At 39.2% G+C, this 15387-nt stretch overlaps 1 protein-coding gene across 1 annotated transcript in view; it reads left to right on the forward strand.

Moving 5' to 3' along the window:
• Positions 1–10435, forward strand: part of DERA (deoxyribose-phosphate aldolase) — a 119562-nt gene extending 109127 nt beyond the window's left edge. The window contains exons 7-9 of the mRNA XM_032391742.1: positions 5127–5239; positions 9037–9186; positions 9505–10435. Of these exons, the coding sequence (XP_032247633.1) occupies positions 5127–5239; positions 9037–9186; positions 9505–9561 (320 nt within the window). The 3' untranslated portion in view covers positions 9562–10435. The remainder of the gene's footprint in view (positions 1–5126; positions 5240–9036; positions 9187–9504) is intronic.
• The last annotated feature ends 4952 nt before the right edge of the window (positions 10436–15387 follow it).

Raw genomic sequence — 15387 nt, forward strand, 5'->3', positions numbered from 1 at the left:
AAAGGCATGAGTAAACCTTAAATGCATATTGCTCAGTGAAAAGGCGGTCTGAAAGGCTGTATGATTCCCGCACATGACATTCTGGAACAGGCAAAAGGTTGCAATAGTAAAATGATCAGTGGTTGCTGGCGTGGGTGGGGGAAGATGGAAATGTGGTACATGCGGGTTTTTATCTTGGTGAAAGTGTTCTGTGCGATCCTGTAATGATGCGTGTGCAACACTGTACATTTGTCAGAACTACTAGAAGCTCCACAAAGAGTGAACTTAAATGTATGCAAATAAAAAAAAATTGTTCACGTGATCAGGGAATTCCAGGATAGAATGTGGACTGTGAGCAAAGAATCTAACTGTATTACAAATATATGAAACAGCCTCCCTGAAGGAGGTAGGAAAAAAGATGGTGACCTACATAACATTATAAATGAGGGTGGGCTGGGCACCTGCGTGGCTCAGTCCGTTAAGCATCTGCCTTCGGCTCAGGTCATGATCTCTGGGTCCTGGGATCCAGCCCTGCCTTGGGCTCCCTGCTCAGCGGGGAGTCTGCTTCTCCCTCTCCCTCTGCCGCTCCACCTGCTCTCTCTCTCTCTCAAATAAATAAATAATCTATAAGTGAGGGTGGGCTATAAAGGTAAAGACAGGGGAAAGTGCACATAAGCACTGTGCAGTAGTTGATAAAAGTTGTTTCCCATGGTGTAGGTAACACTTCTGATAGCGCTGTATGCAGATACTGGATGTGAACAATTAACTAAAGGGGTGACAGATGTGAGTGCTAGGTTTCTCACTGTTGAAGTGGGAGGTGGGAGTTTACAGATAAAGAAGGGGAGGGGGCTGGAATGATCCATGCAGTAATGGGTCAGAGTTGGAGTCATCAGTATTATGCATGTTTAGTTATATCTATATAGATGTAGATAAATGTGGAATTATTAAAAGATGTGTGTATATAAATGGGTTAGGATACACAGATTTCCTTGCTAGTCAGCAGAGAGAGCTGGAAACAAGACCGTGCAGTAGCAATGAGTACACCTAGCACCAAGATTTTGGCTTCTAATACCATTCTCTGATAAGAGGAACTAGGGCTCTTTGGAGAAATGGCTTATTCTAGGAGTGGGGCAGAAAGCCTAAAAGATGAGCCCAGAGCATTTGGCAATACCAAAGGAAGTACTTTAAAAAACAAAAATTCTGTGTGATGGAGGTGTGTTGAAGGAATATAGGAAGCAACTGAAAGAGCCCCCAGAGGCCAAGGGTAGAACCATTTGAGCAATGAAATAAAGTAATATTGGATTATAAACCCAAGTATAAGATAAGTGTCTTTGAGTCTGTACTGATATAAATGATTGTAAATAAGTAAAGGAGAGGAGACAAATCTCCCATGCAAAAAAGTCCACATAATTTATATAGTTATTCCCCCCAAAGGTGGTAAATTATAATTCCTCATTCCTTAAGTGTGGGATACAGATAAGGGCTTCTTTCCAAGGGGTACAGTATGGAACATAGGGAAAAGAAAGTGACTTTGCAATAGAGAAGCCTGGCAAGCACTTCCTCCCAAGTTCTTACGGTCAACATCAACAGTGGTAGATCATGTTGATGGTAGGTATATTTGATATGATATGGTGAGAATGGCAGTTTACCTCTATGGTCTTCATCCCCCAAACGCATAACCCCAGTTTAATTATGAGAGAAATGTCAGACAAGTCCCAATTGAGGGAGATTTTGCAAAATACCTGACCAGTACTCCTCAAAACTGTTAAGGTCATAAAAATAAGGCAAGTCCAAGAAACTGACACAGCCAAGAGGAACCCATGGCAATATGATAAATGTACATATCAGAGTATCCTGAATGAGATTGGATTCTAAGTAAAACTAAGGAAATCTAAATAAAGTATGGATTTGGGTTAATAGTAATATATCTATATTGGTTCATTAATTGTAACAAATGTTAATAATAGGGGAAACAACTTTGTACTACCTTGATGTTTCTGTAGCTTTACTTCTGTTCTAAAATTTAAAATTTACTTAAAAATAAATAAAATGATATATTCTTCTGAGCCACCTGTCCAGTTTTGTTACCTGAACTGGAATGAAACTCAAAACTGTCTTCCCTTTCCCATTCGTCAGTTAAAGATGGGAAATATTGTAGTTTGCTTTTTCTTGGTAGCTGTGGCCATCCATCTATCCATTCCTCCGTCCATTCGTCTGTCCATCCATCCATCCATCCATCCATCCATCCGTCCAAAATTCCTATTGAGACTTGCATGTTTGTCATGCTCTGGGGATACAGAGTTCACAGAAAGATACAGCACCTGCCCTCAAATGTGCTTAAAATACAATCAAGAAAGGGGGACAGACACATGATGTGTAGGCCATTGTTACTGTCAATGTGTAGGCTCTTGTTGCTCTCATGATAGGTGTTCTGCTCTGCTCCTCCCAAATATATTAGGAGGAGAGTCTCCTCCCTTATCCTAACTCTGGACTCTTTCAAAGGAGTTGGGCTCTTTTGGTTAACTTTAAATTGTGTGATTTTTAAGTGACCATACCTTTTTTTTGTTTAGGTCTCCAAATTTGGCCTTGGACTTGTAATAATCTTCTCTTCTAGGGTGCTTGAAAGAATTTAGATGATATCTGGTGTTGTACCCAAAAGCTTTCTAATGATTCAGAAGACAATGTCGCACCTTAGGAAAGCACATCATGGTCTCATTGTGAATTCGTTGGGGGTGTTCCCCTCACCTCTTACATCTGTTTGGAGGCTTTAATCTCTTCCCCTTGATTGTCTTATTTCTGGTGTTATAGGGAGCAGGACTTGGTTCTGTGATCCTATTCATTCATTCATTTATTAATCAGTTTAGCACATGCCTACTTCAGGGCCTTCATACTTGCCATTTCCCTGCTTATGGATGTTCTTTTCACAGATTCCTTTCATTCAGTCTCTATTTGAATTTTACTCTTGAGAGATGCCTTTATGATAACTCTGTTTAACTATAGCTACCTCTCCCCAACTCCGCCACTCTCTAACTCATTACATTGCTTTTTTTTTTATAACACTTATCTCCACCTGACATTTATTATATATTTATTTGCTTATTGTCTTTTTCTTCTAGAAAATCTTCTTACAAGGGTGGGAACTTTATTATTTTGTTTAGTGTTCTAGGACGTAGTAAGCACTCAAAGACATAGTAAGCGCTCAGTGAATATTTGGTAGATGAATGCATGCATGACAATGGCTCCAATTCTTCCAGTGGGCCTACAGACTCCTCACCTCAAAAGGCTTCTGATGACCTGCTTTCGTAAATCAGAATTTCTGTCATGTTTTTACATATTGAAACCCTGCTTCAGTCCTTGATCCATTTATATTTGTAAATGCTTGAGAGTTTTCAGAGTGCTTTCACATAGATTGTCACTTTTAATTCTTTGTAGGAATTAAAGCTATGAAGCAACTAACAGTTTTCAGATGTATTTTACAGACATGAAGGTTTGGGAGGTGAAACCAGATCTTCTGACTGCTAGCTCATCAAGTGATGACCCAGGATTTATGTTTCATCTCCATCTGTACCTAGAATGTATGCTTTTGAGGGCAAGGGCTTGAATTATTTGTTGTTTTATTTTCCACTATGTCTTACATACAGTGTTTTTACTTAAAGGTGTGTTGATTTGAACCTTTCCATCCACAGAATAGTTGTGGAAGTATCTTTTCCATTTGAAACGAAAGGGGAACATTTTAGCCCCTTCTTTCCCCCACTTCTATTGACCACTTCTTTGATGGACCTTGGGAGAATCTCAGAGATGAGCCTTACCTCTGGTCCCACAGAATCAGTGGGCTAGGGCTGTGAATTTCACAGGAATCATGTAGGAACCTTGTTTATATTCTAATTCTGTTTCAGTCAATCTAGTACAGGACCCTTAAGTCTGCATTTTTAGCAGGCGCCCTGGTGGTGCCCATGCTGCTGGTCTGTGGTCCGCATATTGAGCATGTCAGGGGTAGGTAACCACATGAAAGATGGAATCTCTGTTTGGCTACCTGACTTTGTCACCCTGGGTAAGTTTCTTGGAGACACTATAGTCTATTGGTTAAGCTGTATTTCTTTGGTTAGAATTCTACCCCCCTCACTTACTACTGTAACACATAAATAACCCAAGCAGGTTATTTAACCTTTCTGTATCTCAGTCTCATCTTTTAAAATGGGGATATTAGTACTTACCTTATATAGTTGCTGTGAGGAATGACTGAGTTGTTACTTGTAAAGCACCTAGAATAGAGCATAGCACACAGTGAAACTTAACTATTATTATCATTTGTCTCCTTGTGCTATTCTGTTAAACTACATCAATAGGTTTAAGATACATGTGAGAGACAGAAAGTTGTTTGAAGTATTTGTAGGTTATGAAATAGCATGATGTCTTCTGTGAAACTCCTAATCTTGCTGGAAGACACAGTGCTTTCATTAATGAGCAGTGCAGTACAAATCATTCTTCTTGTGTCGTCACAGCTGTACTGTGTAGTTCCCATCAAGTGCAAGAAAATGAGTGGGCACTCCAGTTTTGTAGTAAAGTGTCGTGATATATGATATTAAGCATGGGGCATAACATTGTATTATTCATCTCAGTTATGCATTAAATAAACCAACTTGATTTTCATTGATGATATGGAAATATGGAGCCAAGGGGCGCCGTCTGCCTTCGGCTCAGGTCATGATCCCAGGCTCCTGGGATCGAGCCCCGCATCGGGCTCCCTGCTCGGCAGGGGGCCTGCTTCTCTCCCTCCCTCTGCTTCTCCCCCTGCTCATGTTCTCTCTCTCTCTCTCTGTATCTCTGTGTCTCGAATGAATAAATTAAAAAAAAAAATCTTAAAAAAAAAAATCTTAAAAAAGGAAATATGGAGCCAGAGGCCCCAAGAATCAGTGAGAACCCAATTGGTTCTTAATTTCATTCATCTTATAGTAATGGGGAGGGGGAAGTATGGACAGAATTATTTCAAAGAGAGATTTTGTTTTTCCTTTTTCAAATAACTAACGAAAAATAAAGTTATGTTCCTCTGGAAAAAAATTTACATAGCTCATTTCTTTCACTGACTAAAAAGTGTAAGAAGTAAGTTTTTAATTAACACAGAGGTTTTTTTTTTCCTTTTGTTTTAGGATCAGATTTTATTAAGACCTCTACTGGAAAAGAAACAGTAAATGCCACTTTCCCGGTAGCTATAGTAATGCTACGGGCCATTAGAGATTTCTTCTGGAAAACTGGAAACAAGGTATATTATTGCCAGCAAATCTTTCTTCAGAGTAAAGATGATGTTATTTATAATACTAGTTACAGCCACAAAAACTGTCTTTATATGCAGAAGGTGTGAATGAGTTACCTTTATGAAGATAAATGTTTAATTTACCTTTCATTACAAAAGAACACATTCATGGAGAAAAATGTGCGATTAACAGAAAGTGAGTGTGAGTGTGGGAGTAGGTATGTGTGATCAAGATGTAAACTCACTTTATGTCCTTTTATTAACTGAAGACAATTTTATCACTGACAAGAGATTCCTAAATGGGTTCTTTAACGAACTAATTCTGCTACAACACAGAGGCTTTCTGGTAAGGCGTTGGCCAGTGAAAACAGGTTAATGCAGAAATTAAACTTCCTTGAGGAATGGAAAGAATTGCAGAGTAACATTTATTGAATGATAAGCTGTGGTGGTGATATGAAAAGTATGCAATATAATGGGAAATAATCTTTTCCTGTCATTATTGAAGGACACACATAAATTGGTTTTTCTGTTGGGAAACCCCCGGTCCAGAAAAACTTATTACTTTTAATAATATGAGGTGAAGAGAAAATTCTCGAGGAGATGAACTTATTAAACAAAATAATGAAATGCTGTGAAACAGCAGGGAAAAGGTAGCTAGACGTTATATAGCTCTTGAATTAAATATCCATTTTTGCGTTTTATGGCAGTTGGATGTGCTCTTTGGAAGACTGTTAAGCTGAGGAGGGTATGTGCTAGCTTTTGTCAGCTTTTTGAAAAATAATACATATTTTTTGAAACATATGAAGTTAAAAAGAAAAATGTGTATGAGGTTTTTTAAAATGAGTTTGGATTTTCCTTTTCACTTCAAGTTGCTTGTTTAGCTGCAAATTATCTCAAAGGATTTTTTTTTTTTTTACATCAGGAGAGAAAGGTAGTTTGTTCGGGTTTTTTTTGTTTGTTTGTTTGTTTAATGAGACTGTCCCTTCCTCAGAAGGCATCTTTTAAAACCAATCTCTGGATTTCTGCCAAATGGAAACCCAGAAAAGACCTTTAATCCTTCGCCAACTAGATACGATGACTTTATATGTGACTGTATCTTCGGTTCATTTTAGGAACTGGAGACCATTTTTAGAATGTACTGGGTTTGAGAGGAAATGAACTCCTTCCAGAATTTTCTCCTTCAGAATAACTTCCTCTCTTAAAAAAAGTACAAATAGGAAAGATAGCTACTGTGACCTTACATATGACAGTTGACTCCATTTGAGTAACCTCTTTGTTGGTAGCCTTTCTGCACTGATCCAAATAAAAAAATGTTTAGCCGTCAAAAAGAGAACTCTATCTTTGGTCCCATCAGCTGAGACCACCACCATTTTTAGACCAGTGGTTCTTATTTTCCACCAAAGTACAATAAAATAAATGTGCAGCTTTTTACGCTTCTAGATGCCTGGGCCCTCATCCCTAGCACTTCCGGATGAGAGGTAATCCTCAGGCATCTATATGTTTCATAAGCTCTGTAGTCAGGATTAAAACTCACCATTGGAGACCCAATCCTGCTGTGTTCTCAACAAACATTTATTGAGTAGTTAACTGTGTGCCATGTTAACCTATGTTAACAGGGATACAAAATGAACAGGTCCCTTCCCAGGAGAGCTCGTAGACAACAAGCAAAGAATTTCAATAAAAGTTTTAAGTGCTCAATATTCTAGGCCAGAGTGCAGTAAGAAGGGACTTTTTTGCTGTCTTTCAGTACTTCTTTTTAATTGTAATGACCCTTTCCTCAGATAATAAAGTTCATCCCAATTTTATTACGAAACAGACAGATGCAAGTCAAATCATATTCATTTTAATCACATGTGATTTCATACAGTGAGGACCTGTGTATATGTCTGCAAATCAGGTGCATCCTTCCAGGTTGTTGACAGGTTGCCTGGGCAGCCCTTAGACTGTAAACTTTCTACATCATTGATTTAAGGGGTGTTTTAAAATGTGATGGGCCGTCTTTCAGACCATGCTTAGTGTCACTCTGAGCGGCAGAGGTTTAATATTTCATAACTGATTTCATTGCAGATTTATGTTTTCCATATTCTCTCCCTTAAAAAAAAAAAAGGATAAACTTATGCTAGAACCTCTTTTTAGAAACGTTGCCAAACAGACTTGCTGACACAACTGAACTGTATAGAAAAATCTATATGCAGCACAGTCTAATTGACAGAAAAGCGCTTATGATTAACATGTATGCTAATATCAGCTAATTGATTTTGGGGGCCTCTTCTCAATAAATAATCTCATCCTATTTATCTCCCCCACTCACCCCGTGCCCCCTCAGTCTTTCAGAGCCACTTGGGCTCCTGGGTAATAGGCAGATAGGGTTAGGATCAGTGCACAGCTGCTGCTTAGCCATGTGGTAATGAGTGACTGAGGCGGGGAAGCCGGTCAGGAGACCGACCGGTATTAGTGAGAACTAGTGAGGGTCTAAATGAAAGCGGCAGAAGTGTGTGTGGGGGTGGGGGGAGGTACAGAAGTTAGGGAGGGAAGAGCGGTAGGACTGGACTGTTGATTGGGTGTGGTGTGGTGGGGAAAATCGTGGAGTCCAGGTTAACCCTGAGGTTTCCAGCTTGGATTAATTATGGGACCATTCATTTATTGTCTCCCTTCTCTAGCATTCTTTTAGCCATAAACCCCGTGTTGGGGCTACCCATCGAATTAACGGCTCTTAGTGTTCGAATGCCTGAGCTTTAGGACTTGGGCTATGCAGTGTTTTCTCGACTGCTCGTCTCTAGAGTCTCTCCTCTACTGGATTCAAGTTCTTGAGACAAGTAAATCCAGATAAACAGGTTTTACTGTTTATAGAACACATTTATCCATTTCTAATGGACTCAGGGACATCATTTGTAAACATCAGATATGGGCTGAGTCGTGCTGTTTTATGCTCACCTTCAAAGACTACTGAACTGTGAAGAGCTCCTACACTGTCTTTTTCTACTGTGCTTATTTAACCGGTCTGGCTGCTTCATAGAACTCTTTCCACTTACAACTTATGAAAAAGTCCCTACACTTAAGTTGATGAAAATAACTGTCAACACTCCTTTCTTATTGCTGCCAGTTTGGTTAGTGTGGCCTCCCTGATTCTCTTCTCTTACTTTGAATACATGTATGTGTCTTTTGCACCTCAGGATGAAGGGCTGAGAGGCGACTAGACAGGCTTACTTATAGAAATGTAGGATGGATGGGCTTTTGTGGTCTGTTTTTCTTAGTTATTGACACCTCTCTTGTTTATCCCCGGTTCACAGCTATAGTCTAGATGGTTGAGGTTTATGACTTTTCAATAAGTGCAATGTTAATGAGGGTTATTAACGCTCATTAGTGTCTCCTCAGAAACAGTGACATTCTTCCCATTAATCTTGGAAAAGTCATTTTGTAGTGTGAATGGGCACGAGTCAGTGATCTAAGCTCTTTTGCTGGGTGAAGTGAAATAGACTTTAAAAAAAGAGAGAAAGAGAATCGAGACCCTTTACTAACACAGTACCATTTTTTGTTGTTGTTAAAGATTTTGTTTAGTTTTGAGAGAGAGGGAGAGTGTGCATGAGCAAGGGGAGGAGCAGAGGGAGAGACTCTCCAGCAGACTCTGTGCTGAGTGTGGAGCCTGACGAGGGTATGGATCCCAGAGCTCTGAGATCATGACCTGAGCTGAAACCAAGCGTCAGAAGCTCAACCAACTGAGCTACCCAGGTGCTCCCATGCAGGACCGGTTTTTAAAGCACTCCGATAACATTAGACCTTGCTCTCTTTCCCACCTTTCCTTATAGGTAGGCTTTAAACCAGCAGGAGGCATCCGCAATGCCAAGGATTCCCTTGCTTGGCTCTCTCTCGTGAAGGAAGAGCTGGGAGATGAATGGCTGACACCAGAACTGTTTCGAATAGGTGCCAGTACTCTGCTTTCGGACATCGAGAGGCAGGTGTGTAATAATCCATTGTCCTTGGGACAAGTTGACAAGTGTGTTTTTGAGAAAGAAACGAAAAATCCCCTATTGGGCTATGAGAGCTAGAGAAAAAAACTTATCTGATTTACCTCATCACACCCAAACTTCTGCTTTCGTCCAAGCAAACCTCCACCTGAAGTGGGTTGAATGGAGAGTCTGCGGAAGTGCATAATAATATGGGGCTTTATAAGGAAGCATTAATTATAATTATTAATTATTTAATAGTATAATTATTAATTGATATATATGATACATGGTAATTATTAATTAACTAAACTCTGGTTTTCCTCACAGATTTACCATCACGTTACTGGAAGATATGCGGCCTATCATGATCTTCCGATGTCTTAAATCAGCGACCAGTTCCAGAAAAGTGCTTTACAGCAACATATAAAATGTGTTTTTCTACGTAATTGCTAAAATTATTTAATTAAAACATGAGGGAATGAATAGATAACTGACTTTTTTTTCCCCCTTAAAACTTTCACTGAATTTAATTCAAAGAATAAAAGAAAAAAACAACTAATCCATACATGGTATTCTTTTCAGGTGCCTCTGAATGGTCCTAATTACTTGAAGATCTGTATTGTTAATTTTGTGAAGATTTTCTCTTAAGAATTCTGAGTAAAATATTATGATAGCTTTGACAGCAATAAATTCTAAGGGGGAAAAAAAACGTTAAACTGCCCAAGAAATGTGCCTTTAGCGAGAGAAAACGTAGCATCCCTGCGCTGCTGGCCATACTCTGATGACTTCAGGAGTCACTGACTTGGCACTGATTTCCTGCCATGAAAATCTGTCTTTAATTTTTGCAACAGATATGCTCTCTTATTAATTGTTTTGCTAATGAAACTCCTGTCGTTGTTACATGATACTATGGCGATTGCATTTTTTAAATAAAAAAATCTCTGTAGTTTATTTTTTTGGAAAAAAAAAAACCACTTTAAATTGTAACAACACCAAATGAAAAATAATCCATTAAACACAGAAAGAGGTTTTATCAATGACTTTCTGAGTCTGTCTAGTAGAGTCTGCATATTTATATCATAAAGCACCTCAGTAACACTATTAATGAACACAACTTACGTATATATCCTGAAACTTTTAAGATTTTCTGGCGTAGTGAATGGGGGAAAAACAGCCAACGCTAATGTAGCACTTTAATACATGCTAAGCTCTTTACATAGATCAGTGTATTTAATATTTATTTAATCCCTGTAATCAGTCAGTACTGATATTATCGTCCTTTTATACAGACAAGGGACTGAGGCACAGAGAGCTGAAGCAACTTGTCAGAGATCACAGAGCTCACAACCAGCAGAGTCAAGAATCAAGCCCAGGCCCAGTCTGGCTCCCAAATATGTGCAGTCACCCGGGGGGGTGCACCACTGTCCCTCAGCACACACAGGCTCATCATCAGAGCTTACTGTCCGCTCTGGGGAACGGTCATCTGCTTTGTGGGCTACTCATTCCTTGGCTCCCCGTCCCTCCCAGTGTTCCCCGTCTGCCAGTTTGGCTTGCTAGCAACTCTCCCACATGATAGAACCTATGTTTTCTTTTCTTTCTTTCTTTTTTTTTTTTTTTAAAGATTTCATTTATTTATTCATGAGAGACAGAGAGAGAGAGAGGCAGAGGGAGAAGCAGGCTCCCCGCAGAGCCAGGGAGCCCAATGCAGGACTCAATCCCAGGACCCTGGAATCATGACCCGAGCCGAAGGCAGACGCCCAATCAACTGACCCACCCAGATGCCCCTAGAACATACGTTTTCTTAAATGGGGATTTTCATGGAGCGAGTCTCCAGCTACTCCTAAGTGGGAAATCCCAGACTGGGCATCTGTATTGGTTACACCTTCTGATTGTGGGATGGTAGCCAGCTTCTCCCTTGTTCTAGCCCTATGACCTTGGTTCAGTCCGTTCACATCTCTGGACCTCAGCTTCTTCATCTGTAAAAGAGAGGGATTGGGCAGGTGCTATCAAGGTCCTTTCAGACCTAAAATTACATTACCCTAAGGATAATTATAACAAATTCTAGAAAATGTTTTATGGCTATAAAGAGAAAACACTTTTGTAGCAATCTAAATTAGAATTTGCCTCTTGGGAATCAATTAGGCAGGTCCCTAAAGCACCTCTCCAACTGTAAATGAAATGACTAAAATAAGAAGGGAGAAGAAATCCTGCTTTCCCCCATTCCCTTAGCAGAAAGCTGACTCTTGACTTACACCTTTGGATACGGTCAGTAGCTCCGAATGCCATATCTACTCTCATAACATGGCAGCCCAGGTGCCCACGGCACAATGGCCAGTCACCTTTGGAGAAGAAACTTTGCAGAAAAATAATTACATTCTATCACCTTTGAAGCTGTTCCAATTTCACAGGGGTTTCTGTTTTCCTCCCATTAAACCCAGCTGGTCATTTTAGTTGATCAAGTGAACAGGCATCATTATCTTCAATTCTAATTTATATGAGGCATCCACTGAAATTGACCCCTGCGGACAATTATAGATTCACATAGGAAATTAAGACTGTGAGTCCGTCCAACCTATTAGAGGCTGATGAACATGGCCTGATCTGAAGGTACGTAATCTTATATTTTGGGGGACAATTTATTCCAAGAACTATCAGGCTCTTCATCATCAATGTCTGCCCCTTACCTGGCTCTTGAAATCAAATGTAACACAGATGACTTTAATAGGAAGACCCTAGTAAATGTTGATTGCTATGAAAACATAAGAGGAAGAGATCATTTTCGAGGTGACTGTGATTTACTACAAGCAGATCTGTGTACTTCAGAACATAGGCAGCAGATGCTTTATACGATCAGAAAATGAGGGCCGTGTCTTCTAAGTTAATAAAGCAACCCCCACCCCAATTGTCCCAGTTGCTCAATAAAGCATATTAGTCCTTAAAGTTACTTTTTAAACAACAAATCATATAATTTGGGGGCTTAAAGAGACTTTAGAGAATATATATTTCTAACTATCGTTCTTTATATAAGAAAAGAAACCGAATGTAGGGAGGTCACTTACGTAAGACCATGTAGAAAGTCAGAGCTGAGACCAGAACTTGGGTCCATAGTTTGGCCGTGAAATATCGTACAAAACAGCCAGGGCTTTGGAATTGAGTTTCTTGTTTATACACCCTCCTGCACCTAACATTATGTTTGTCAGCGTGTGAAATTCAGACTTTGAAAAGACTCACTTTTGCCTCATAAGAGTCTTCTGGGGGCGCCTGGGTGGCTCAGTCAGTTAAGCTTCTGACTTGATTTTGGCTCAGGTCATGGTCTCAGGATTGTGGAATCTAGCCCCACATTGGGCTCTGTGCTCAGCCAGAGTCTGCTTGTCCTCTCTGCTCCCCCCCAACTCATGCTCTCTCTCTCAAATAAACAAAATCTTAAAAAAAAAAAAAAGTCCTCTAAATGGTGTTTTAGAGAGCAACCATCTAAATCTAGCCCAGGTGATGATGTGGTTAATTCCATCCGTTAGACTTTTCCGAATTTGGGGTGACCTCGAAAACTGAAATTAAAAAAAAAAAGTTGCATGTTGCTTTATTGTGTTTGTTATTTTTTTAAGGACAAAACTGAGAAGGGGCTTGTTTGGATTCTGGTTTGTCTACAAATGGAGAAAAAATGACTAGTGCAATCACAAAACAATTTCATAATTACAGTATCTTTGCCTCATTCTAGATTATTTCAGCGCTAACAGGAAATTTAGGCAAATTAGTTTGCATGAAAAATAGCTTCTAAGGAGACCTGTATAAAAGCAGGAACTGTTAGAAATCCTATCTGGAAGTCTCATCCTCTGTGCACGGAGTCTCTGTCTTGATGGAGCAGAACAGTTTGCTAGGCCGTGTGTAGATGTCTTACACAAACCACATCTAGAGAAACCAAATCAGGTTTGTTTTTTTTTTTAAAAAAAAACAACTTACACTGCTAGTACCAATATTAATTTTTCTTCTACCAACCTGATAATTTTTTGATGCAACATAAATAGAGCCAGAATGGAGATAGAAGAAAGAATTTGAATAGATCATACTTTCAAAGGAAATGAAGCATTATGGCCACCTTGGCACTTAAAAAAAGGTATGAGGTGAAATCAATTTCCACATTTGTTTTCCTGATCGTGCTCAAGAGTCTGGCGTCCCAAAGGAAAATATGTATTTTATAACCACCACAAAATGATCCTTTCCAGAAATGACCACAGGTAACATCTGGCCAATATATAAAATACGTAGTAAAAATAATCATTTTTAATTAACTAAAACCTGCTCAGGAGAGAGAGTCAGAGGAATATCCATCTGGTCAATTCTAATTTAATAGGGCAAATGAGGATCAGAATGTTTAATGCAATATATGTGAAATACTTAGTGACCTTACAATAAACTAAAACTTTTTTTTTTAAGGAAGAACAGGGATGAGGGGGAAGAATCAAGATATCTTGAAATGACAGACCTAAAATTTGATTTTTATTTTAGAAGTACATGTACTTTAAAACAGAGGTGGAATATAAGAGACCTAGGTTTTGTGGCATTATTTTCTATGGTTCAATGACAAAGTGTATTTTAATCTATTTGAATGGTAAAATGAGGTATTTTATTCTGGAGCTTGACAAGGATGACGAAGAGTTTTAAGTGATTATAAATAAAGGTAAAAGGAACAAGGAGAAGATTGAAGAGTACTTGATGTCTAATGGTCCCAAGAAAAGTTATATATTGGCTTGTAGTAACCAAAAGTCCTCTATCCCCTCTGTAGAAGAAGAAATGAGTGTATGCTACATGGGAAGTTAGGTTAGTTCTAGGGGAGAACTCCTTTAATAGTCTGAAATATGCTGTTAAGAAGGTACATCTTTCTCTTCCCTTCTCAGGAGTAGATTGTCCTTTGATTGGAGTGGTTTAGTTGTGCTTCCAAAGAAAGTGGTTCTCAAACTTTAGTATACATGAAAATCACCAAGAGAAGTTTTGTTTTTTTAAAGATTTATGTATTTATTTTGGGGGTGGTGGGAGAGGGGCAGAAGGAGAGGGAGAGAATCCTCAAGCAGACTCCCCGCTGAACATGGAGCCCAATGCGGGGCTTGATCCCAGGACCCAGAGATCATGACCTGAGCCAAAACCAAGAGTGGATCCTAACTGGCTGAGCCACCCAGGCACCCCGTTTTTTTTTTTATAAAACACTGAATTCTGGGCCTCACCCCCAGAATTTCCAATTCAGTAAATTGTCTGTGGGGCCTAAGAATTTGCATTTCCAGGAAGTTCCCAAATGATGTTGATGCTCAGGAACCACACTCTGAGAACCACTGGACTGGAACGCTTTGTACTCAATACCTAGATTCTGAACTAAATTCATCTCTTCGTTAGTAAAATTCACCAGCTGCAGTACTTCTTTATCACAGAACTGCAGGATGAATGTGTACATTTTGCTGCTTTTCATAGCCATGAACAAGAGAGGGAGCAATGGAAATGACATTTTACCATAACCCTTTCACAGTAGGCAATGAACTTGACTACACTTGGGGCTTAAATGCAAGCTTTGGAGCCTAGAAAAAACGTTTTAGATGAGTTTAGGATCATTATCCATAAAATCTTCCCAAGACTTTCAGCAAGCCAAGAGTAAGTTTCAGCTGTATTTGATCTTACCTACTTGGAATGCTTTGACTTCGGTGATTCCAGTGTAATTGCACTTAAAACTAAGACCTATTTTTTTTAAATTTTATTTTATTATGTTAATCACCATACATTACATCATTAGTTTTTGATGTAGTGTTCTGTGATTCATTGTTTGCGTATAACACCCAGTGCTCCATTCAATACGTGCCCTCTTTAATACCCATCACCAGGCTAACCCATCCCCCCCTCCCCTCTAGAACCCTCAGTTTGTTTCTCAGAGTCCATAGTCTCTCATGGTTCATCTCCTCCTCCGATTTCCCCCTCTTCATTTTTCCCTTCCTACTATCTTCTTCTTTTTTTTTTTTTAACTAAGATCTATTTTAACCGAGCCCATTCTTTAACTTACATTTAAAGTAGATAACATGTTGTAGGGAAGGAACGTTTCACAGATACTTGGCTTTTTAATTTGAAGCTACTGTGTAAGTGATCTCTAGACTAGGAGCTAATGAAAACAGTAGGTCCTTGGTCTTTTTAACACGAAAGGATGTTTGAATTTTGTTTTTGGCTTTTTAAGTGTGT

This window comes from Phoca vitulina, unplaced genomic scaffold, assembly GCF_004348235.1.
Source record: "Phoca vitulina isolate PV1807 unplaced genomic scaffold, GSC_HSeal_1.0 scaffold64, whole genome shotgun sequence".
Taxonomy (NCBI): domain Eukaryota; kingdom Metazoa; phylum Chordata; class Mammalia; order Carnivora; family Phocidae; genus Phoca; species Phoca vitulina.